General features: G+C 33.5%; 1 protein-coding gene across 4 annotated transcripts in view; it reads left to right on the plus strand.

The window, feature by feature from the left end:
* The window catches only part of PTBP2 (polypyrimidine tract binding protein 2), an 83,968-nt gene extending 59,949 nt beyond the window's left edge, over nucleotides 1–24,019 (plus strand). The window contains exons 9-14 of one of the 4 annotated variants that reach the window (XM_030324326.1): nucleotides 13,214–13,368; nucleotides 14,836–14,869; nucleotides 15,287–15,379; nucleotides 21,866–22,082; nucleotides 22,183–22,260; nucleotides 22,436–24,019. In XM_030324326.1, coding sequence (XP_030180186.1) covers nucleotides 13,214–13,368; nucleotides 14,836–14,869; nucleotides 15,287–15,379; nucleotides 21,866–22,082; nucleotides 22,183–22,260; nucleotides 22,436–22,568 — 710 coding nt within the window. In that variant the 3' untranslated portion in view covers nucleotides 22,569–24,019. The remainder of the gene's footprint in view (nucleotides 1–13,213; nucleotides 13,369–14,835; nucleotides 14,870–15,286; nucleotides 15,380–21,865; nucleotides 22,083–22,182; nucleotides 22,261–22,435) is intronic. The other 3 variants (XM_030324327.1, XM_030324328.1, XM_030324329.1) reach the window with 3 other exon arrangements.
* Nucleotides 24,020–24,240: the final 221 nt, after the last annotated feature.

Below are 24,240 nucleotides of genomic sequence, written 5' to 3' on the forward strand. Positions count from 1 at the left end.
CAAGAAATTCCAGCTAGTGACAAGCATAGGACCATAACAATCAGTTCCTTGGACTCTTAAGGAGTTTGTGTGTGTGCTCAGTTGGGTATAGTTAGATGTGCCTCTGTGTGTTTGGATTCTGGATGGAATACAGGTTAGAAGTCATGAAGATTCTTCTAGGGAGTTCATCACTGTTTTCCTTGTAACCTCATAGCCCTGATGAAATTTTTTTTTAAGTAATAGTAAAACATTTTTCTCATAAAAAATATGAAGCACTGGCATAATTAACTTGTGTCTTCCTCTGTACTTTCATTATCCATTTTTCAGGTATTGTGTATTTTTGCACTAAAAGCATATGAGTAAAATTCACTCCTTAATAAATAAATGTGGCTAGTGTCTTCTCCTTCGCTCTGTTTTGACTATTTTAATATATCTTTGTTTCTGCACTCTTGCTTGATAAGGAAAAAGGAAATGTTTTGTGGTGGAAATATGTGAATTCACCTTTTACTAAATGATTTCATCGTTTATCTATTTCAGTGGTTTTGCATTTTGTTATAACTGGGTTTTGTTTAAGTATCCCCAGATATTTTTTGAATGTTAGGGGAGTTACAAGATTCAAAAATCAGATAATGGAATGGACTCTGATAGTTTTGATCATTTACAAGAGGTAACCACTGTTAATATTTTTGCTCTTATTTTCTATGTAAATATGTATTTTTGTACAAAATTAAAATCACACTGCAGTTTTGTGATATGTTCTAATTGTTATTTTGTAAGAATTTTTTTGAAAACTAATTTTAATATTTTTGAAAGTACCTTTGTTGGATATTGAATCTTCTGTACTTTTTATTAGTATATATGGCATGTGACAGATACCCTGTACATAACTTTTTGTCTTTCAAATTATTCCCTTAAACTAGATGCCTAGAGCTAGAATTACTAAATCAAAAAAAGTGTTAAAGACTCCTGATTCTTACTGCAAATTTCTTTCTAGAAAGGTGATATTAAACTAATAGGAATGGCACATGAGGCTGGTTATTCCACTTTTTTCCCTACTAGCATTGAGTATTATTTTTTTGATTTACTGGATATTAATTTGATAAGAATGTGTCAGGTTATTTTAATTTTTTATTATGAGCTAGCTTGTAATTTTTAAATGCTTACTAGACAGAAGTCTCTGAATTGGTTTCTTTCTATTGGGATGTACATGTAAAATGTGTTTTAAGGTTATCCATATTTCATATAAGCTGAGTCTTCAACTTGATTCACACAGTATTTTACACTAGCCAGTTTATAGAAAAATTATTTTTAAATTTATCTCAATCCAAAGATATCTATTTATCGGACATGAAGTTAATTTTTTCCCCCACATTGGTGGATATTGTCATCTTTATAAGGAGCCACTTACTATTTTGCCTTTTATAGTAGCTTTCAGGCACCCTTTATAGCAACATCCAATATTACTTTAGTAAGGTCATGCCCTCTGGAATGGTAACTAAATCTTTTCTATGTTTATTTGCCTGCAATGATATTTAATGTCAGGTGACTTCAACATAACAACAAACTGGTATTGATGGTATTGATCCATTTCCTGCTGAGACTTCCTCAAGCAGTACTTGTTCAAAATGAAATAATTGATAGATGACCCTTTATTTCGAAGATTCTGTAAGAACACAAGTACTAAATATTTTCTGCAAATATTTAGGGAATTCACTTTACCTCGTATAATTTTATATCTAAGGATTTGGCTGAATTCGGAATCAATATTCTACATTTTAATTGGTTTATTTTACATAATGGTTTATTAAGACTAGCATTTATACTTGGCTTTTCTTTTTCTTTTAGTGCTAGGGCTTACAGTGTCTCAGTGTCTCAGAAAATGTACTTCTTTCAAGAAGGGAGACCTAGTGCTTTGTAAATAATTAGAAATCTGACATCTAAATACAGAATCACAAATCCAGCAGACTATTAGTTATTCACGTATTCTACTTCAAAGAACAAGGTGATAAAAATCCTTGAGATTATAAATTGAGACGTCGTTACTATGATCATTTTATCATGTTTAAGAAGTGTATTTAATTTATTAAGGGGCGGATCACTTTTAGAAAAATTGCTAGAAGTAATTTTTCATGATCATGTTGACTACATTTAAAAAATTAGGGAAGGTACTGTGTACAAAGTACTTTAGAGCTTTCCATGCGTTTTGAGTTGAATAAAGTAATTGTCATCCATTTCTTCATATGGCCTTAACAAAAGGCAATACAAAACTTTTTATAGGAAATCTGTTGATGTCAAAATAATTGATAATTGAGGACCGATCTAACATTTGTTCATAAAGGTAAATCTGTAGTTCTGTAGGACAGTGTCTCTCAAATTTTTCTGCATGTCGAAATCACCAAGCCCTACCCTTACACTGAAAATAATGAGGAGTGTGTCCCAGTAGTTTGTAGTTTTTCAAGATCCCAAGATGGTTTTACTGTGTAGTGGAGTTGATAAATACAGAGAAGAGTTAGTAATTTTTAGATGCTAAATTTAGCTTTTTAGCAAAGTTAACAGAATTCTCAAAAAAAATTCTTTATAGCTATTGAACAGTATTTTAATACTTTGTTTATTCATGCCAAATAAATATATTTTGGCATTTTTCTGATAGAATGTTGTCTAGCTGTTAAATTGAGTTTTTTTTCCTGTTTGTGATGCATAAAATCAACAAGTAAACTTTAAAATATTCTTTTAAAATTATTTTTAAGTAATTTCTGAAAGCTTTTGTTATTTTCGAATGGGTTATTCATATGGTAGGTTTTAAAAACTTTTTACTATCAAAGATTTCAGTCATCATATACCAGTATAGTGAATCCTACATTCCCATCATCTTGATTCAATAGTTTCCACACTTTTTTTTATCTGTTCATCATTTTTTCTATTGTATTTTGAAGCAAATCCTTGACATCATGTCATGTCATCTCAAACATTACCATAATATCTTTAAAATAATGACATTTTCTTACCAAACCATAATATGATTATCACACCCATCAAATTTGACAGTGACTTCTTAATGTCATTGAGTACTCAATCCATCTTCAAATTTCCCCGGTTTTCTCAAAAAATGTATTTTAAGAGTTGCTTTGTTCAGAATATCCTCTCAGGGGCCATACATGACATCTGGTTATTTCTCTTAAGACCCTGGTAATCTGTAGTAGTACTCTCCCTTCATGCCCACCCTCAGATCCATTGACTTAATGAGGAAACCTAATTATTTTGAGAAAGTCCTACAGTCTGGATTGGTGTGGCTCTTTTTTGTAGTGTCATCTTAACTTGTTTCCATGTGAACCAGAAGTTATCTCCAAAAGCTTGATTAAATTTAGATTCTGTTATTTCTATTTCTCAAGAATATTCATAGGAATACTTCATAGGTGTTCTTGTTTCTTGTTGTATGTCTATTGGAAGCATAAAACATCTGGTTATCCCACTTTTAGTCATGTTTTAAAATAGATTGTAGTTTAGGTGTTATGATCCTTCATTATATTGATCTAATGGTTTGAGAATCTACCAGTGATTGCTGCCTTAATTTATTCTATATGGGGGTTGCAAATGTTGCCTTCCTCCTCCCCATTCACCTATCCCTTTCCATTAATTAGTTGAAAATCTTTGTGGAATTTTCCTTCATCAACTAAGGCTGTTTACCTTATAATTGGTTTGTTCTAGACAGTTAAATTCTTGCATTTATTTACTAGTTTTAGGTGGAAGAAATTGATGCCCAGCTTTTGTTTTTTGTTAATCATTTAAACCAGTTTATGAATGGGTACAACCTAGATTCTTCCCAACTTCTGCTTTAAACTTCAGAAACTGTAGGTTGCTTCTGCTTTAAACTTCAGAAACTGTAGGTTCTGGTAGCCCCAGAGTGGTTTGAGATAATGGCCTTAGCCCAGAGGTGAGCAGTTTTATTTATGTAATAATAATTTTTTATTTTGGTTGTAGCCAGTGGCCCAAAAAAAGAAAAGGGTGGTGGTGGATAAGGACTAAACAGAGCTAATTAAAATTTAAATATGTTTCTCCCCAAAAATAATACATCACCCTAAAATAAAGAACTGGGAAGCATTAGTGTTTCCTTACTAAATACCAAAAGAATATAAATCACTTCTCCTGCAGCTACTTATGAGGGAAAAAAGACCCGCAGATATGAGTGTGAGTTGTTTTCTCAAAGGATTAACATCCCTTAGGTGTTCTTTTCCTGTGTGTATGTGCAGTCTGTCTGTTTATACATTTTTAATATGGTTCTATAAGATATGCAGTAAAAACAAACATCTTTTATGCAACATTGCAATATGCTGTTTCAGTAGGGTGATGAGGGGGAAAACTACAAATCCAGACAAATTGGAAATTAATTAGTATGTCGCAATGAGCAATAGACCAATACTCATCTATTTTCTTATAATATATTTAAGTGATGCCCATGTTTTCCCGTGTGTGGTTTTAAAATAAGATACTCATTATTTTCTTTTAGATATTATTTAATAAATTTAGGTTGTTACAGTATCCTCCAAAGTTGAATGCTATTTAGAAATTCTTGTGTTTTTTTTTTTTTTTCTGAACCATTCAGTAGCCTCAGAGCTTAGTCTGATTTCATTTAATTATTATGATGTAGGCCATTAAGTAGACTTTTTTAAAAAGATCCTTGTGGAAAGGAGTCTTTAGGATACTTTATACCACTTTCTAAGAAGTGGGGTCTTTTTGGATGATGAGTATTGACAGAAGAGATCAGCTGTTTTTTTCCTAACACTGTTTGCTTTCCCTAGAAAAATATGGCTCCACTGTCAAAATGCCTAGATCTTTTGCGTAATTCCCATGATAGGAATAAATATTTAGAAAATTATTAGTTTAAAAGTAGTTACTTAGATTCCACCTATATTGCTGCAGTTCTTCATTTCATTTATTTTGTAGCAAAAATATTTGAAATACTATGGCTTAGAATGAAATTATCTGATGCATATGGATACTAATCACTAGCCATTAATTGAATATGCGTTATGTGCCAGGCATTGTTCCTAACCCTTGTGAGTTAGTCCTCACATTGTCCGTAAATGAAGTTAACCCTTAACTGTCCGCCTGCTTTATCGATTTAGAAACTGGAATACAAAAAGATGAGCAGTTTGCTCAGATTCTTATAATTAGTGGGTGGCTGAGGTATTCAGGGATGCTGGCAGTCTGGCTCCAGAGTTCATACTCCTAACAGACAATTGAATAAAATATGCAGTAGATTAGTTGGGCCTCTTAGTCTGACTAAACTCCCCCCATGGAGTTAAAATAGAATAACGTCATACATATAGTAAATATGTAAGTCCTATAGTTTTAATTTCCTTTTTGTCCCTCCTATACTAAGGTGTTTTGTGTTGCCAAGACATTGGCTTTTTGTTGCCCAGCCCATTAGGTGTTGAACCTGGTTATTATATGATTGCAAAAACAAAAGTATTGTTCATATATCCGTTCAAAAGTGGATCCAAAATATAGCAAACTGAATTTCTATTTTTATGTTTTTACAAAATACACATTAAAACTTAAATACCAAAATCTTAATTTTAGCAAAGCCTGTCTATAATATTCCATTATAAGACTGAATTATAGCAAAGAAGATTCTGGTCATAAAATCAAGCCAAATAACTCATTTACTGCAGACACATTTGTAAGTCATCACCCAACAAAGACTAAGATAATTACAAGTACACACACATTCTAGAAATATTTCCCAGAAATATGAAACTACATAAATCTTTAAAGTGTATCGGTGAATATCATGACATCAAAATTTTTTTAAAAACCATATAATTAGAAAAGCAGTATTTTATCATATTAGACGTAAATCATAAATCACACGAGAATATCTGTTCTAATTCACTGTCCCATATCTTTGGCTTTCTCATTTCATTTCTGTCTTAACATCTAAGAAGTAAGAAACTACGGTTGAACATGCCTATCTCCCTATGTGTGCATTCTTAGAAAATGATCCTGAGTCTTTGGATTATTGAACTATCCTCTATTTTCTCAGGGCTGAATTTTTGAAATATTAATTTCTCAGTCTTTAAGATGTTTCTTTTAGAAAAGAAGTAATGAGAGCTGAGATAGAATTAAGTCCCAGAATTGATTGTAGTGTATTGGCTCAAGATTATAGTGAAAATGCTGGATCCTAAAAAATAAAGAGGTATTTGTTTAGATCACTGTGAGAACTACAAGGGATTATTGTCAAGCTCACACAGAAATGGGGGGGCAGGGAACAATGTAGGGGCAGAGCTAGAGCCAGAACTGAAGTCGTCATTTGTGTAGTCTATATTCTTTCCTCTCACCATTGTGTTTTTATGAAAAAAAGGAAAAGGGGAAACAGATGAAGGAAGGGAGGACTTCTGAAATTGGTTGGAAAACCTGAGGGGATTCTGATCTCAATTTTAGACTTTCTGAACTTAAGTCTAGTGGATTTGTAGAGAACTCTTGAAAATAGATGAGGAAGTCGGCTGATGTTAAATAACATAATGTTTGTGAATCAGTTTTGGGGTATGTTATGTGTTCTGTGTTCACTCTAATACTTAACCACATGAAAGTTTAGCCAGAGTACAAGATTGGATTTATTCAAGTCTGGCATTGAAGAATATCAAAGAAATTTAGGCTACATTGTGAAGTCAAGTCCAGGAAGAATAGAAAGGGCTAAAATAAATAAAGGCCACAAGTGGATTCACTGGTTGTATGGGGTAGAATTGAGAAAGATGGAAGAATGAAGTCGGGAAAGGAGATTTAAATGTTAGAAATGGATGGCAAAACAAAAAGAAAAAAAGATGTAGCAAGAGAAGTTGCTGAAATGGATTGATGTAAAAATTATCAAAGTAGAAGTTTTAAAGAAATTGTGAGACCAGAGTGTTTGACATATCACAGGATGATAATAGGGGCTGAGAGAGGAGGAGGAATAAAGCCAGGTGCTTAAAAAGTCTATATAATGAGTGAAAATGTCCCAGTAACCTGATGGTTGTTTTGATGAGAAATGATTTCATGCAGAAGCTGTCTTAATTGATGGTGGTGGGACAGCAGTCTGAAAGAAACACTGGGTGGTGGGGTAGAATGATGAATAATACATCCTTTCTCTTTCCTTTGGGGCAGGGTTTAGGGAGGTAAAAATGACTTTTTGAAAGGGTTATAAGAGAAGTTCCATGAGGACGAAGCAAGCCTTTAATTAAAAAGTTTCTCTAAGGAACACGTTGAAAAAGAAAAATTTGATTGTTAATGATAGAAAAGAATGGATTCCAGCAGGCACAATAAGGAATTGAAGGGTAGGTTTGTAGAAGAGGAGGCATGGATTGAGGATAGAATAGCGTTTCTCATTTTTGTCAAAAGCAAAATTTTTAGTTTCAAATCAGGAAATAAAATGTTCTAAAACCTCCCTCCCCACTGAAAACCCAATATTTTATGAATTAGAAGGCCCTTCCAATATACTGTGTTCAGTAGTATGTGAGACTTAAAACTACCAGATGTCCTAAACAGGGTAAAGAAGTAAGACCAAGAGAAATAATTTAATGGACTTTGGATATAAGTTTTAGAATGGGAAATGAAGGGATAAAACAAATTGTGCATCCTTAAAAATCATGGGTAAAATAATCCTAAGGACAAGTCAAGAGAAGCCTAAGGGGATGAGACATGACTAAATGTATTAGAGGATCTTGGAACAAAAAAGAATATTAGATGCACACCAAGGAAATCTGACAAAGTATGGACTTCAGTTGATGATAATATATCAGTATTAGTTGATTAATTGCAATAATTATACTAACATAAAATGTTAATGGGAAAAGGAAGTGTGCAGGTTATATAGGAACTCTGTAGAAGCTTCAGTTTTTCTGTAAATCTAAAACTGTTCTAAAATAAAAACCTTATTAAAAACCATAGATAAATTTGTAAATGATTTAAAGGAAGTTAACAAAAAGGTTAGTTTTTTGGGGCAGCTGGGTGGTTCAGTCAGTAAGCATCCGACTTCAGCTCAGGTCATGATCTCACAGTTCGTGAGTTCAAGCCCCACATCAGGCTCTGTGCTTACAGCTCAGAGCCTGGAGCCTGCTTCAGATTCTGTGTCTCCCTCTCTCTCTGCCCCTACCGCACTCACACACTGTCTCTCTCATACATACATACATACATACATACATACATACATACATACATACTAAATATAAAAAATAAAAAAATAAATTAGGTTTTTTAATTCTTCTGGGCAAGATTAAGGATGTCTGTGTGACCTTAAGATAAGTAATATCACTTCATCACACTGGACTTTGAACCTGTATCATATACATGGCTGTGTGTTCATCCATTTCAGTGGTGGAAGGGTTAGTAATGTGTCAGAACTAACATGAGAAATCTATAAAATTGCTGAGTCAACTCAAAATATCTGGGTGACCCACCTGATGAAGATCACTTTATATGAAAAGGATTCCTGTTACACCTTTGTGTGGCAGTTTATGAAGCTCTTTGACATTATTTTATCCTTATAACGATCCTAGAAGTAGAACAGGCATTTTTATGTCTCATCATAAACATGTGTCAATATTTTTTTCCAGCATACCTGCTGCCATAGCTAAAGATGTACATTATTAAAATTAAAAGTATTTCTTTTTTTTTTTTTTATTTTTAAATTTTTTTTTTTCAACGTTTATTTATTTTTGGGACAGAGAGAGACAGAGCATGAATGGGGGAGGGGCAGAGAGAGAGGGAGACACAGAACCGGAAACAGGCTCCAGGCTCTGAGCCATCAGCCCAGAGCCCGACGCGGGGCTCGAACTCACGGACCGCGAGATCGTGACCTGGCTGAAGTCGGACGCTCAACCGACTGCGCCACCCAGGCGCCCCTAAAAGTATTTCTACAACTAGAAATAATTTGCTGGAGCCAATGTATATAACATGTTTTATGTAATTTTTATGAAGGGGAGATTGTAAATTTGTTGATTTACAACTAGGAGTTAACATTAATATAAATATACAGAATTATTTTTCAGAATTTATTATAGTGTAAATAAATAGTGCATCATGAAATATTTTGTAGGTTTTTATTTATTTTATTTTTATTTTTATTTTTTTTAACGTTTTATTTTTTTTATTTATTTTTGAGACCGAGAGAGACAGCATGAACGGGGGAGGGTCAGAGAGAGGGAGACACAGAATCTGAAACAGACTCCAGGCTCTGAGCTGTCAGCACAGAGCCCAATGTGGGGGTCGAACTCACCGCGAGATCATGACCTGAGCCGAAGTCAGCCGCTCAACCGACTGAGCCACCCAGGCGCCCCAATGTAGGTTGTTTTTAATGTAGAAGACATTTAGGTTAAACGAAAAATTTTTTTTTTCCTGACTGATAGTAATTTTTCAGAGAAGAGTGTACTGAGAAATTAATTGTAGAATCTGTCGTTAGAGACTTTAAAAGTCCAGTAAAAACTCAAGACTAATTCCAGTGATTTTAGAACTATGTAAAGATGGCTTAAGTAAGCTTTTCTGTCAGCCTGGGGGAGGATATAGTGGAAGAGAACTACTTGCTAGTGGCATTAAAGACAGACTGCCCTCATCTCTTAAAGTACTCTTAGGCCATACCCTGGGCTACCTAAAATGAAGAAAGATGATTTGGCAGAATAACGTTATCACCTGCCATAGCACAGTGGCCCAGATTGGTGATAAATAGAAAAGTGGGGAGACGTATATCATTTGGATAGTAGTAACAGCAGTGAAGATCTCAACAGCTTACATTCCACTTTTTGTTTCCTGTTACCTCCGTACTAGAAGGAGGTAGTTGCATCTCCTTTGAGCCCATTTTCTCACTAGAAAATTAGCAGTCTTATTTTTACCAAAGTGCAATGTTGTTTGTTAAAAGATGGCATTCCCTGGCATTTAAAAAGTCTCTCAGATCTGTCACACTAAAAAAAGACTAGACTTCTTTTTTTCAATTTCCATTTTAAATTAATTTCCGTTCTCTTTTAATTCTCAGTGATCATTTTTCCATGATAAGTCTTCATGTTTTAAATAATGTGCCACCAAGTTACTCCATTATAACATCCAGATTTCAATAAGAAATGTATTTCAAAAACCATTATGTCTTGAATGAAGTTTCTTTGAACAAATTTTCTATCACCTTTGAGTATATTGGTGAAGTTTTCATTAGATCATTGAATTGTATATTGACATTGTAGAGGTATATTTCAGAAGAAGCTTTTTTGAAAAAATGAAATATTAAGCTTAGACTGTCATGTTTAGATTTATATATTGAATTTAGGTAGATTGATATTTTATATTTCATGAATTAATAATATTGCTTGAAATGTCAACAAGGAAAGACGAGTAATAGATGACTTCAAACTTAATCCTGGAAGTGTCAGTACTGTGTAATCTATTGCATGTCTTATTCTGTGTGTGTGTGTGTGTGTGTGTGTGTGTGTCCACCATATGTTACAGCATTTTCTTTTTTGGAATTCTTTTTTTTTTTTTTTTTCCAATTCCTTATTTATTGATAACCACAGATGTACAAAGCATCATACCAAGAATACATAGCAGTGGTTCACAAAATGTTTAGAGATCTCTGGAGGCCTCTTAGGGTTTCTAACAAAGTCCAAACTATATATCCATAACACTACTAAAATGTTGTCTTTTGACTTATTCTCACTAGCATACATTGCTTTAAAGGATAATAGAATATGTGATCATGTATACTTGTTCTTTTTAAAACAGTTCTTGGCTTTAATTTCTGATATGTTAAATACAACTCATTTAAAAGCTGTTTGTATTCTTCAGTAAATTTTACGAGTATAAACGAGTCCTGAGACTAAAAGAACATTTTCATTGTGGGATACAAAGTTCAAGACTATTCTAGTAGATAAGTAGGAGTATTTTAATGAACAAGATGGCAGTGAAGAGTAGAGATGTACAGGGAAGATGCTAGGGATTAGGTCATTTTTATATTAATGTTGGTAACTAATTCTTCAGTTAAATTTTTCTGGCTTAGTGGGCCCTGAAAATTGTTTCTTGTCTGGTAGAATTGAAAAACCAGAAATTTAGCTGATTTAATTTTTGTGAAAGGAGCTGCTCTCAGATGTCTTTGATGGATTAAAAAAAAAAAAAAAAAAAAAGTCTTCTTTCCTAAACGGGAATTTGAGGGTTGATATTGACCTCTTCTGCATACCATGTATTTTCGATAGAATTTGTTTTGGGCCATGGACTGGATCCCATTAAGACCAAGAATCTTAACAGAATTTTAAGTTACTTTTTCCCCTGAAAAGTAGCCAATTAAAGTCAGGGAAATGAGGAAATAATTTGACAGTTTAATGCCTGCATCTGGAGTTTCTGCCAGTGTGAAATAATTGTGTTGTCAACTTTAGTTGAATGGTATGTACATTCAGCCACAGCTATCTGAAAATACTTAAGGAATACTATATTTAAAGAAAGATAGATGAGGTGTCACTTCTAACAGTATTCAAAAACAAAATTACTGTCAGTGCATATCTAAGAATTGGGAATGTATCCTCATACTTGCCTTTGGCAGCAAATTAAGATATCTATTGAATGTTAAATGGAAACAACCTATGAAGTGTAATCAGAGGGCTATAGTATTTGACATGGGGAAGTTTGTAACACTTTAGAATAATTGGTTAAAAAGATTCACACCGATGGATCCAAAAAGGCATCAAAGAACATGAGAAGTTTCTATTTTAAAAGTAAAATGGGTGAATGGATGGAACAAGATTGGCCATAAGTTGGTAATTGGTAAACCAGTGTGATGGGTATGTGGGATTTGTTATTGTAGACTCTCTCTTTTTCCTATGTGTTGGATATTTTCCATCACAAAAAGTAGAATCTAAAAAGATGGAGAAATAAAAAAGGGGGAAATCTCAAAAAATGGGCAAAAGCACTAAAATAAGCTTATCCACAGAAAGATTGAGAAAAATATCTTTCCACTGTCGGAGTGCTTGAAGAGATACAAAGAAATTGGAGGGAAAAATTAGAAGTCAGAAACTGAAGAGATTAAGATTGTGAATCTTAACCTTTAGACTGTCAGTGAAAGGCCATCATAGTTTCTATAACATAAAAAGACTTAAAAAAAAAAAAAACTTGGCTAAAATATTGAGAGATCTGAAACCAAAGGCAACAGCACATCCTTATGACATAGACAAGAAGGCTGATGGAAAGAGAAAAGGAGAAATAAAACATGAACTTTTGGGACAACAGTGCAGAGGGCCATTTTGATCCAGGTATGTCACGGATTAACTTCATGTAGGTTGGATGTTTCCTTTTTCATGGGAAGAATAAAAGTAACATACAATTTACTTCATTAGTGAACTAATATGTATTGAGGAATCAGCTGGTATGTAAGAATTTCAGGGATGAAAGGATTTAGAGTTCATTCTTTTAATTGGAACGTGGATAAAAGATGCTGAGACAAAAGAGAATTCTCTCTAGAGTGAAGACTGGCATATCTTAAAGATGATAGAACAACAGTAAGACTGGAAAATAGAACAATAGAAATGAGAAGGAAATGTTAAAACTGGTAGGCAAAATGTGGGAAAATACTGAAGGAGAAAGCCTGTGTGGATACGGTGATGTTTTCTCATTCCTTCTACTGGGGAAATGTGTTTGAGAAATTTGTTGTGTTCATTATGACTGCTTGAGTATGGAATTAAGGCAAACAAACTTCTGTAAGATTTTCTTTAAGTCATTTGAATGAAATAATGATGTTCAGGGTGATAGGTCTCCAAGAACTGAAGGACTTAACTGTTTGTTTCATAAGCTGTAGCTGTCCGGTTTCAAGTATGAGTTTATGAAGATGATAGCACTTGTAGAAAAAAGTGTGAGTTACTGTTTTGTTGAAGATGATATTTATTTTAGATGTGGCTTCTTGCTATAAACCGTGGAAGTGAATTTTCCAAATCTCTGATTTAGAAATATTACATCCTTTATGCTTTGTTTGCTTTTTCATAGGAGATGGAATATGGTATATTTAATTTTTTAACATACAGGTATGTACCTTAGCCCTAATATTTAATGATTTCATTGAAACCAGTTAATTTTCTCTGATGCATTATCAGTAAACCATTTTTCTAAATGTTATAAAAATTAACTTTCAGGAACCATTTGGAATGGTCAGCCGTAAGCCATGCAGCCATCGTGCTTAAATTGGTTTTTGTAAACGACTTGTGTGTGTTTCGTAAAATATGCTTTATTTTAAAATTAGGGCTTCCTGTTGCAGCTGTTCCAGGAGCTCTGAGTCCTTTGGCTATTCCAAATGCTGCTGCAGCAGCTGCTGCAGCTGCTGCTGGCCGAGTGGGTATGCCTGGAGTCTCAGCTGGTGGCAATACAGTCCTGTTGGTTAGCAATTTAAATGAAGAGGTTAGTAAAATAATTTTGTAATGTTTATTCTTTAACTCCATTTCATTTGTGAAAGTTTCTCATGTTTATTTCATTTTGCACTTGCCTTTCTTTTTATGTACATTCATTAGTCAAAGTATTTTCTGTACGTTTCTATTTCTGAATAAAATCTATGTATTTGTTTAGGTAATATTTCCCTAGGCAGTCATATCTCTTTATATATATATATATATATATTTATTATTATATTATTATTTTAACCTAACTACCTATTTTTCCTAAGAAAAATATGGTGAAGTACTGTAGTATGGCTTTTTCTTTCTGTTGTTCTCAAAGGCAAATGTGATCTAATTTGCAGATTTAACTGTAAAACAATTTTGTTCTTTGCCTTTTCTAATTATTTGCTTGTTCATTTCATGCTTATGTGTCATTGCATTTTTTTAAATCTTATTTTATGTGAACTACTCTAATACATTTTTCTTTGAAGGTTCTTCCAAAGATCTTGACGAGGCACTCTTCCAGTCTTTCTTAGTAATTTTTTCTTTGCAGTTATTAGTCATTGTCTTCTAAAAATATTTTCCAACTTTATTCCCCCTCCCCCTTGTTAAATAAAATTTATTGCTGAGTTATTTTCTTTAGTTGTACATTTTATGTCTGGTATATTTTATTTTGATTGCTATGAAAGCTGGTATGAAATGTGGGAAGCTCAGTGTATCAGTTTACAATGTCTAATTTGAATATTTGTTTCATTTTTAATTGGCCTCTGTTAATACGAACATTAAGCTTATTTTATCATTTGATACTATTGTCATTCACAGTTCTGCATGCTAAAATGTTTGAATCAGAGTGCCTTTGTTTTTCTTTTAAGAATTTTGCCTGCATTTCATAACCAGCCATGCTTATGCAGTTAAAGTTCAAAGTTTAAAATTCCTGTGCATGCTTTCCTTCCCTATGTTGAGATGAAATGCTGTAATTTACTCTTTGATATAGATGTACTTTACCCATATTTGTCTTGGATGACTACATTTTACTCAGTTTTTCTTGTACAGTACATAAACCAACCATTTTCTGACCAAATTCCTGCATTTCCTATGTACTGACCTATATTTTATTTTTTTTTTGTTCCCCAATTCCTTATTTTTTTCTTCTGCATTGCTGTTTCCCTTCCCCATTTCATCCTTTTCCTTGTGTGTTCACCTTCCCTTTCCTTGTCTTTTCCCAAATGCCCATTCCCTTCCCTGTCTTATCCTTTATTTTCCTTGTCCTTGTCTTCATTCCCTGTCTCCATTCCCTATGTTCATGCTTCTGTGCTTGAACAAATGTTCCTCGGACCAACTTGCCCCAATTAACCGCCTTGAACCATGATCCATGACCACCTCACCATTCTGCGGGAACCACCCTTCGTTATGGATGATCTGTTCATCTCCGCTCTTCCTCGACTCTTCTCTCTTCTTGTCTTACGCTGCTTGCTCTTCTCTCCTTCTAAAGATGGTTACGCCCCAAAGTCTGTTTACCCTCTTCGGTATGTTATTGTTAGCACTATACTTTTATTATTGATTTGATTTTTGTTTCACCTTAATTCTTATTTGTAGCTAGCACTTTGGCTTAAAGTTGAATAGTAAATCTTTTGCTATTTTTCTTTGCTATTTAAAACTCTCCATAGACACAAAATTTGTTTTAATGCATGCTGATTTATTTTGCATGGTCTTTAATTTAATATCATTCACATAGCTTTGAGGGTTTATCAAAAATTATTCTTTTCAAAATTCACTGTTCAAAATCTTGATCTTCTTTATTCATTTGTGAGAATGATGAGTTTGAATGAGTGATCATGTTGATGTCTGAATGTTTCATTAATATGTCAGAAAGATAATCTTCAGCTGACTTGCATGTAACATTAATTCCATTTTTGGATTACCTCTCTGTGGCTCCAAAAAAGGTGTTTATGGAGATGTGCAGCGTGTGAAGATTTTGTACAATAAGAAAGACAGTGCTCTGATACAGATGGCTGATGGAAACCAATCACAGCTTGGTAAGGTTAAACAGTTACCCATACGTCTATAAATCTGAATCTGTTAATAAAATCAAACCCCTTTATGGCAGTAAGAACCTTTATTTACTCATTCATTCATTCATTTATTTATTATTTTGGATAGCCAAGGCTCAAAATGGCACGTTAATTTTCGTATTTTAATGCATGATGAATATGTTTGTGGTTTTCTGCTGTTCTCTTACCATTCCTCAAGTACAATCCAGTGGAAAAAGGTTTAGGCTCCAGAATTGCAATAATAATTTCACATAAGAATTATGACATTTGTATTAAAGATCCCTAGTGTTTTTCATTCCTACTTACTCCCTGTGATAGAAGTTAACTACTATGCTAAATATAGTCCATGGAGTCCTGATTAATGTGGTGTTATCTTAATTCTCCTAGATTTTTGTAAACTTAATAGAAAGAGTCACATGGAAAACGTATTTTAGGGGTACTGGGTTTTTACAAAATGAAAATCTTGTGCCACATACAATACACCATTGTTAATCCCTTTTGGAATCTTAAAATGTACTGTAGTCAAATTACACTTACATTCTTAACTTAGGTAAGTATTTTAATTAATACATCATTTGCCTTCATACACAAAGTCAGATCACAAATCTGGAATACAACTACACATTCACAGTGTGATAAGACTGTAAATATCAGTATGATCTTTAGCTTGTAATTCTGTTCATTGACATTCGGTGCCTCAGGTTGGTTTTTTTCACGTTGTTAATTTAGAAATTTGTCACTTATGACGTAATGACTAGTGTATTTTTGCTCTTATGCCCAGTGAACGTCATAAACTTGAACATGACATATGGACCTTTTGGCATTTGGTATCAGATAGAAGTAAATTTGAATTTTATTATTTCTTACCAGCTTTCATGGTAGCTCAGACAACGTATAAAACTAGACCTCTGGCTCTCTGGTTTTTCAAATGGAGATACCCGTCTTTAATGAAAGATCTGTAAAAAAGTGCTAATCATGTTCTGGGTGTCCTCGTAAATCTTTTTTTCTCCCTCTGCTGTGTATACTTCTGTACTCTGGTAAGGGTAGTCATGGGCATTGCTTTTATGTACATTGTAAGTAGCATTTAAAAAAATATTTCTCAAATGTTTCATTTTTTTTCTCATCACTGTGTGAGCTGTGGATGACATTACCCTCATGTAAAGGATTTACAGTTATCATGGTTAAGAAGTACCTCAGGTAGAATTTAATCAAATTCTTCTGGATATTATATATATATATAATGACTATTTTAAATAAGTGGCATTTTAGTTTTTACTATACTTACATCAGTTTGTGCTGCTAAAACAATACCACAGAGTGGCTTAAACAACAGAAACTTTTTTTCCTCAGGTGCCAGTAGATTGAGTTTCTGATAAGGGCTTTCTTCCTGGCTTGCAAATGGCCACCTTCTCTGCATCTCCTCACATAACCTTTCCTCTGAGCTCTCTGGGTTTCTCTTCCTCTTCTTCTAAGGACACTGGTCTTACTGGATGAGGGCCTCATCCTTGTGACCTTATTTAACCTTCACTATCTCCTTAGAGCTTCAATATATGAATTTTGGGAGAATACAGCTCAGTGTGTAACAGTACTTATATTTTACTAGAGCCTTGACTGTCTAATAGCATGATTTGTAGTTTTTAAACCATATGTAATAGCAAATAATTTATTTTTTCTCATTGCTTTTAGGGTAGATTTTGAAGTATATGACCAGAAAAATATGTATTCACACCATTAATGCCTTTAAAATACACACCCACATACTCAAATCCCACAGAAAACTAAGGTGTGCTATTGAAAAAAATTAGTGAGAATTTAAAAAATTTAGTATGCTTTGTTTTGGGGCCCTGTTCTCCCTTTGGTTTTCATAGGACTCTATTTGGAAACACTCTTGTTTTATGGTATAGGCACATATATTTTTTTTTTAATTTTTTTTTTAACATTTATTTTTGAGACAGACAGAGCATGAGCAGGGGAGGGTCAGAGAGAGAGGGAGACACAGAATCTGAAACAGGCTCCAGACTCTGAGCTGTCAGCCCAGAGCCCGATGAGGGGCTCGAACTCAGGGACTGCAAGATCATGACCTGAGCCGAAGTCGGGCACCCAACTGACTGAGCCACCCAGGCGCCCCTAGGCAGATATTTTTATGTTTAGGAAGTAGTATGGGGGAAATAAAGAACATTAAGAGATAGTAGTGTTTAAATATGAATGAGATTGCTGCAAATCTCAGAGGCCATGCTAAATCATTTTAGACCAGAGTTTTAAAATTTGCAAACTTTAAGGTGTTTCTTTAATAATCTTTCTACCATGGCTTATTTAATTTAGCGTTTTCTTAAATTGTTGTTTTAAGAGTAACGTGTTATCCTAAATGAACTTTAACAGAATTTTAACAAAATACCAAAGAGTATTTTTATATAACTGCCATCTCAAAAGTAAACTTATTTAGTTCTTTATAACAGACCTTTAGCCACTATATTACATCTGTCAAAGCGTGTTGTAAAGTGCGTGGAAATCCTGTAACTCTAGTGTTAATGATATTTGAGCAATTTTTAAGTGTATGTCTATATTGGCTTTCACAGAGGAACTGTCTTGCATAGTGAAGAACTCTAAGTCACACTTAGAGGTATTGCTGAGATTTCAAGAGATTCCCCCCATCCAATGGAGGGAAATAGCAAATGGTATGGAGTATAATGGGGGAAAATATAAATTTTAAAATTATGATAGAATCTAGGTCCCTATACATCAATAATAACAACAACAGCAAATGTAAAGTAGTAAATGCATCAGTCGAAAGACAGGTCATCAGATCTGATTTTTAAAAAGTCTTTACAAGAAGCATATAAAGCACAAGAATGTGGAAAGATTGAAAGTAAAGGGATATAGAAAAGATAGATTAATTTAGATCACCAGGAAAACAAAACAGTTTTATGTGGGTGTGCCCCTAATGAAATGTCCTCAAAATATGTAAATCATAAATGAATAGAACTGGAGGAAGAATTGTCAACACACCTTTCTGAATTATTTCAGGCATACAAAATGATGATCAACAAGGATACAAATGGTACAACACAAATGACACATGTATAGAATTATACATGTAACACATTCTTTTTAAGTACATAGGGAACATTTACTAAAGCAGCCCTCCATAAGGCAAAGAGGAAGTATCATGTAGACCATATTCACTGTTGCACAGTCAAGTTAGAGCTAATACCAAAAAGATACACTTATATTTCCCAGTATTTCATGGATCAAAGAAGTTACTTTAATAAGAATTTAGAATACTTAAAACTAAAATAATGAAACTACTATACTAAAATTAGGTATGTGTAGTATAGTGAAAGCAGTGTTGTGACAGGAGGTTAACTTTAAGAATGATGGTGTAAACCCAAGAAAAGAAGAAGATAAAGACCAGACTAGAAATCACTGGTATAGAAGACAGTTGAGAGAAAGAAAGAAAAGCTAGAAGCTGGGTTTTTGAATAGATTAATAAAATAGACAAGTAGATGTTAAGATTCATTTTTTGGAATAACGAGAGAGGCAACACACCTAAGTTTTTTGAATTATAAAGGGTATAATTGTTGACATAACTCCATTTCCACATATAAACTTGTCCTGTGGCGCTATATATATATATATATATATATATATATATATATATATAAAACTTTTTTTTTTTTTCAACGTTTATTTATTTTTGGGACAGAGAGAGACAGAGCATGAACGGGGGAGGGGCAGAGAGAGAGGGAGACACAGAATCGGAAACAGTATATATATATATATATAACTTTTTTTTAACCATCTTAACTTCTCATTGTTCATTAATATCTTCTTCAGAGATTAAGAGAAAAGTAGAAAATTATACTCAACCCAAAGTGCCATTTCCACTGTGCGACATTGGCTTTTTTGTCTTTTATCGTTCATTGATTGTTTTGTCCATTTGTGCCATATTTCTTGTAACAGGCTTCAAGATATCAGAGTCCCAATATTTAAGCTTGATTCATCTTAAATTAGTAATTCAAGTACTCTTCTGCTTTTTGCTTAATCATTATGTATGCCTTAGTATTTGAGAAGGTTTTCTTTTCTTTTTTTTTTTTTTTTTTTTTTTTGAATACTTAAAAACCCTGATATTCTACCCCTCAACTTCGGCCCTCATCCACTTCATATTCTTTTGTCAGGTCAGCTGACTCGACATATTTCTCATTATCTGACTACTTCTAGAGATAGCTTTTTGGTTATTTTGCTTTATTTTAATCCCATTAGTCTATTATCCATCTCCTCTTGATGCAGGTGCTATTCCTAGGACTTTTTATTGTTTTCTTATATCTGCTCTTCAGTATCTCAAAGCTCATGATTTTTCGTCTTTTCATGATTTTTCGAAGATGAACAAAGATAGCTTTCTTATAACAACCTTAGTCTACTTCTTTATACCACTTCATTCCCAGATTCATTCCTTATAACCCATGCCTTATATGATGTAGTAGCACTTTCTCATAAGCAAAGTACTGTTCACTTAAAACAATAGAATTCTAGAACTTTGAAAATATTTTATAAATCAAATAAGTTTTATAAAAGGAGTTTATGTACCATCTCTGAATAATGCAGTTTATTTTGTAAGTGAAAATTTAGAAGTATATGTGAAATGCAGTAAAACAAGTGAGAAAGAATTCAGGCCTGAGATTTTTTTTTTTTTTTCTGTTGGCCTCAGTTGCAAATCTAAAGAAAATTACGAATACATAACACTACAGTAAAATAATTGGGAAGAGTAAACTTGTTTTTACAAATTAGGGAAGCTGTAAGTGAAATAAGAATTTACTTTTGAATCTTTTCTGAATGGTACCTTAACACTTCTACAGCATTTTCCTTTTCAGAACTGTTTTATATTTAACTGGTTTAACTGGTTTATATTCTATGTGAGTAAGTAGGAAAAGATGCTTGGATTTAATAAATTGGGCATATCTCTGGTGTCAGACTGTGTACGTACTGTTGTGAGTAGGATTTTGTCCTCATTTCCCTTTTCTTCCACCTTGCCTTTATCTCTTTGCTGTTAATACACAAACTTGGAATAGTCAAATCAGACCTTCAGTTTAAAGTATATGACTTATAAAATGGTCGTAAGTTGTTGTGGCTAGTGAGTAAAACATAAAACATGTAACTTATCTGTAACCTCAGACCAGTTCGCTTAGTTTAAAAATAACCCAACTGCTACCGCAGAAAGTAGGCATGTAATAATGTTCTGTGTTAGGCACTGTGCTGTGTGCTGGGATAGAGACCGGGGTTCCTACCTTCATGTCCTTTGCAGTCAGAAGGAGGAGTAGTTAGATAATTAAAATAAATTGTGATGAATTTAAGAAGAAGAAAAGAGTGCTGCATGGGGAGTATGAAACTTTCCAGAGAAGAACAGTGAGAAAGACTAGGAGGGATAATGACCAGATGAAAAATTACTGTAGCTAGAACAGCATGCACACAGGGCTAAAAGGTAAGAAAAATTGGCACTTCAAGGAAGATAGGGTTTTGTATAGCTGGAGGGTAAAGTTCAAAGAGTACAGTACTAAAATACTGTAAGTTCCATGAGGGGTGAGATGGTTCTTGTCTTACCACTTGATTCTCAGCACTAACAAAGTAATTGGTTTTGTATATCATCAATAAATATGTTCAGAGACGCTGGGGAGATCAGGATATAGTCCAAATTCATTTCTTCAACATGGCTTTATACCTTTCCTAGTCTGACCCTAAGGATTTTAAGCAGGTAATAACATGAGATTTGCAATTTATAGAGGTCATCCAGCTGCTCTGTGTAATAGGATGCATTTGAAGAAAGTAGGGAAAAATCCCAACAGGAAGACAAATTGGGAGACAGAGTTAGCAGATCAAAAAATTGTGACCGTGAAAAGTAGAGAATTGAGAGATAATTAGGAAGAAAAGATTATTGTGGGACTTGGCAGTTAGGTTATGGGGCAGGAGAGAGAAGTTGTTACAGATGAGTACTAAGTTTCTTTCTGTGGCATCTAAGTATATGATTTATCAGGATTGACAAGGAAGAGAAGATTCATAATGAGGATTTGCATTCTGTGAAAGAGGCTGGCTTTTTTGCCAAAATGGTCTAGGGCAAATAAATTTAAATCATCTTGTCACCAGTGACTGTTGAAAACTCAAGATTTATTTAAAAATCATGGGGCGCCTAGGTGGCTCAGTAGGTTAAGTGTCCAAGTCTTGGTTTTGATTCAGGTTGTGATCTCACGGTTCGTGAGTCCCAGCCCCTCACTGTCAGCATGGAGCCAGCCTCTCTTTGCCCCTCACCCTTTCATGTTCTCTCTCAACATAAATAAGCTTAACCAAAAAAAAAAAAAAAAAAAAAAGATTTATTTAAAAATCATGGAATTCAGTTATTTCAGCTATTCCAAAAGAAGAATTCTTTTTGTTTTGAACTTTGTTAATATTGTTTTTTAATAGGCATTTTTTTTCTTTTTATAGCCATGAACCATCTTAATGGACAGAAAATGTATGGCAAAATTATTCGTGTTACTCTGTCTAAACATCAGACTGTACAACTACCTCGAGAGGGACTTGATGATCAAGGGCTAACAAAGGATTTTGGTAATTCCCCATTGCATCGTTTTAAGAAACCTGGATCCAAAAATTTTCAGAACATTTTTCCTCCTTCTGCAACCCTACACCTATCCAATATCCCGTAAGTATTACAGCTGGAGATTTTTAAATGGGTATACATTTTAGAAATAAAATTCGAAAATTATTATTAATCTTTACTTTTTTCCATCCAATTTTCCTAGTCCTTCAGTAGCAGAAGAGGATCTACGAACACTGTTTGCTAACACTGGGGGCACTGTGAAAGCATTTAAGTTTTTTCAGTAAGCAAGCTTTCTTATCTTTAAATTAGTGACTTGATAGAAGTTAAAAATTTTCTTCAAGTAGTTTTTATTCTTTTTGTTTATGGAAATTTTTGATTCTGTAGTGGGCAAAAATTCAAGTATTTAAGCCCTTCCTAATTTTTATGAAGTATCTAATTTTATAATTTTGTTTCAGAAGAGATCACAAAATGGCTCTTCTTCAGATGGCAACAGTGGAAGAAGCTATCCAGGCCTTGATTGATCTTCATAATTATAACCTTGGTGAAAACCATCATCTGAGAGTGTCTTTCTCCAAGTCAACAATTTAAAAAGGGGGAGGTGAAGATGGAGGGTGTATCACATTGTTTGGTGTCATCACCTATTGACTGTTCAGAAAAGTGGGGACCAGAGTTTGATTTTTTTTTGTTTCCTTTTTTTTTTTTCATGCTGTTATCATTCCTTGGTTATAAAATGAAATGGCATACGTAAAGGCAGAGTGTTAACTGCTATATTTCATCTGTTCTATAGGGAAGCCATTATTTTTGTCTGTTTAAATTTTTAGTTTAATTATACTTTCCTTTTTCAACTTAGTTGACATACGTGCCTTAAAAAGGAAAACTAGTGTTGCTATTGTGCATTTACTAGGAAAAAGGAATTGGTTGTCTAGGGCACATTGTTATATGGGAATTACCATATGTTTAGGCAGGGGTGTGTAAAAAGGTTAAGTTTTTGTTTCTCCTGCTTGGAACTTATTTTGAATTATTGGCTTGTCACATTTCTTTCTATTTACTCAAATAAGATACATGATACTGAGAGAATTAAAGCAGCATTTTTTAGTTTTTACTACCTTAGGCTTTATTGCTTTAAAAAAACATTGGCCTTTTGTATCTCACAATTCTGGTCTAGATTCAGTTATGAATGTAGGCATTAGTTAAAATTAACAAGATGCAGAGTATTAATTTCTTAAGACAACAAAGTGATTTCTGTAAGTTTGAGCCCTATGTGGAAAGCATTGTGGAATCTTAACCTTTTTGTACACACTCTTGTGGGACGTATCATATAAATGTCAGCACTAAGTAATGTCTTGTTTGTGGCTGAATATTTTTCGTAGATGTTTTTGAAGTTGACATGACTTACGTGCATTTAAATATATATTGCCATCCTTAGTTTGTAATTAAGATTTGGAATATGGTTGTGGATTTCTGAGCATGTGCAGACTGGTCTAGCTAGTTCAGGAACTGGTGCATGTATTTTTCAAAGATAAAGAAAGTGTACTGCGAAAATTTGCAGGAAGATTAATTTTGTGGCAGTTTTCTAAAACTGACAACCAGGTGGGACCAAAGTTTATGTGCCTTTAGTCTTAATTTACCTTGCATTGTAATATTCAGTTTTAATAAATCTTCAAAATATTTTGTATTTAGGAATAGATCTGACTTTAATAAAAACATGGCTCAGAATCTACAGGTCAAATTAATTTGAACAGTTCTTGTCAATCTGAATTGTTGATTCTGTTTAAATGACCAATACTTTTTGAAATTGATGTACTTAGTTTCAAGATTCATAGATTCTGTTATCTATGTAGACAGAATGGTCATGTATATTTTCTATTAGTTGAGTTTTTACATCTTTAGAAATGTAAAATTCAGTATAGTTTGAAAGCGGCACAATTAAAAATTAATTTTCTAACAAAGTTGGGAGGTTTGATGGTTGTTTAATTTCCTTTTGTGTGTACTCTGCTTACCTCTGTAGCATGCTCAATAAACACTTCTGTAGCTCTGTATTCACCTTTTCTGTCTTTCTCTGCTGCCTTTTCTCTCTCCTCTTCTTTGTTTTCACTCCACTGTGCTTCTGAATTCATGTTTATTCTCTGCCAGGGTGGGAAAGGAGTAATAATATTACAATTCTATGGCTTTATACCATAAATAAATCTAGATGCTGTGAAAATATACCAGCTGTTTTTTTTTTTTTAATTTAAAAGATAGTAACTGCTTTTCAGGAGGA

Source organism: Lynx canadensis, chromosome C1 (genome assembly GCF_007474595.2).
Source record: "Lynx canadensis isolate LIC74 chromosome C1, mLynCan4.pri.v2, whole genome shotgun sequence".
NCBI lineage: Eukaryota > Metazoa > Chordata > Mammalia > Carnivora > Felidae > Lynx > Lynx canadensis.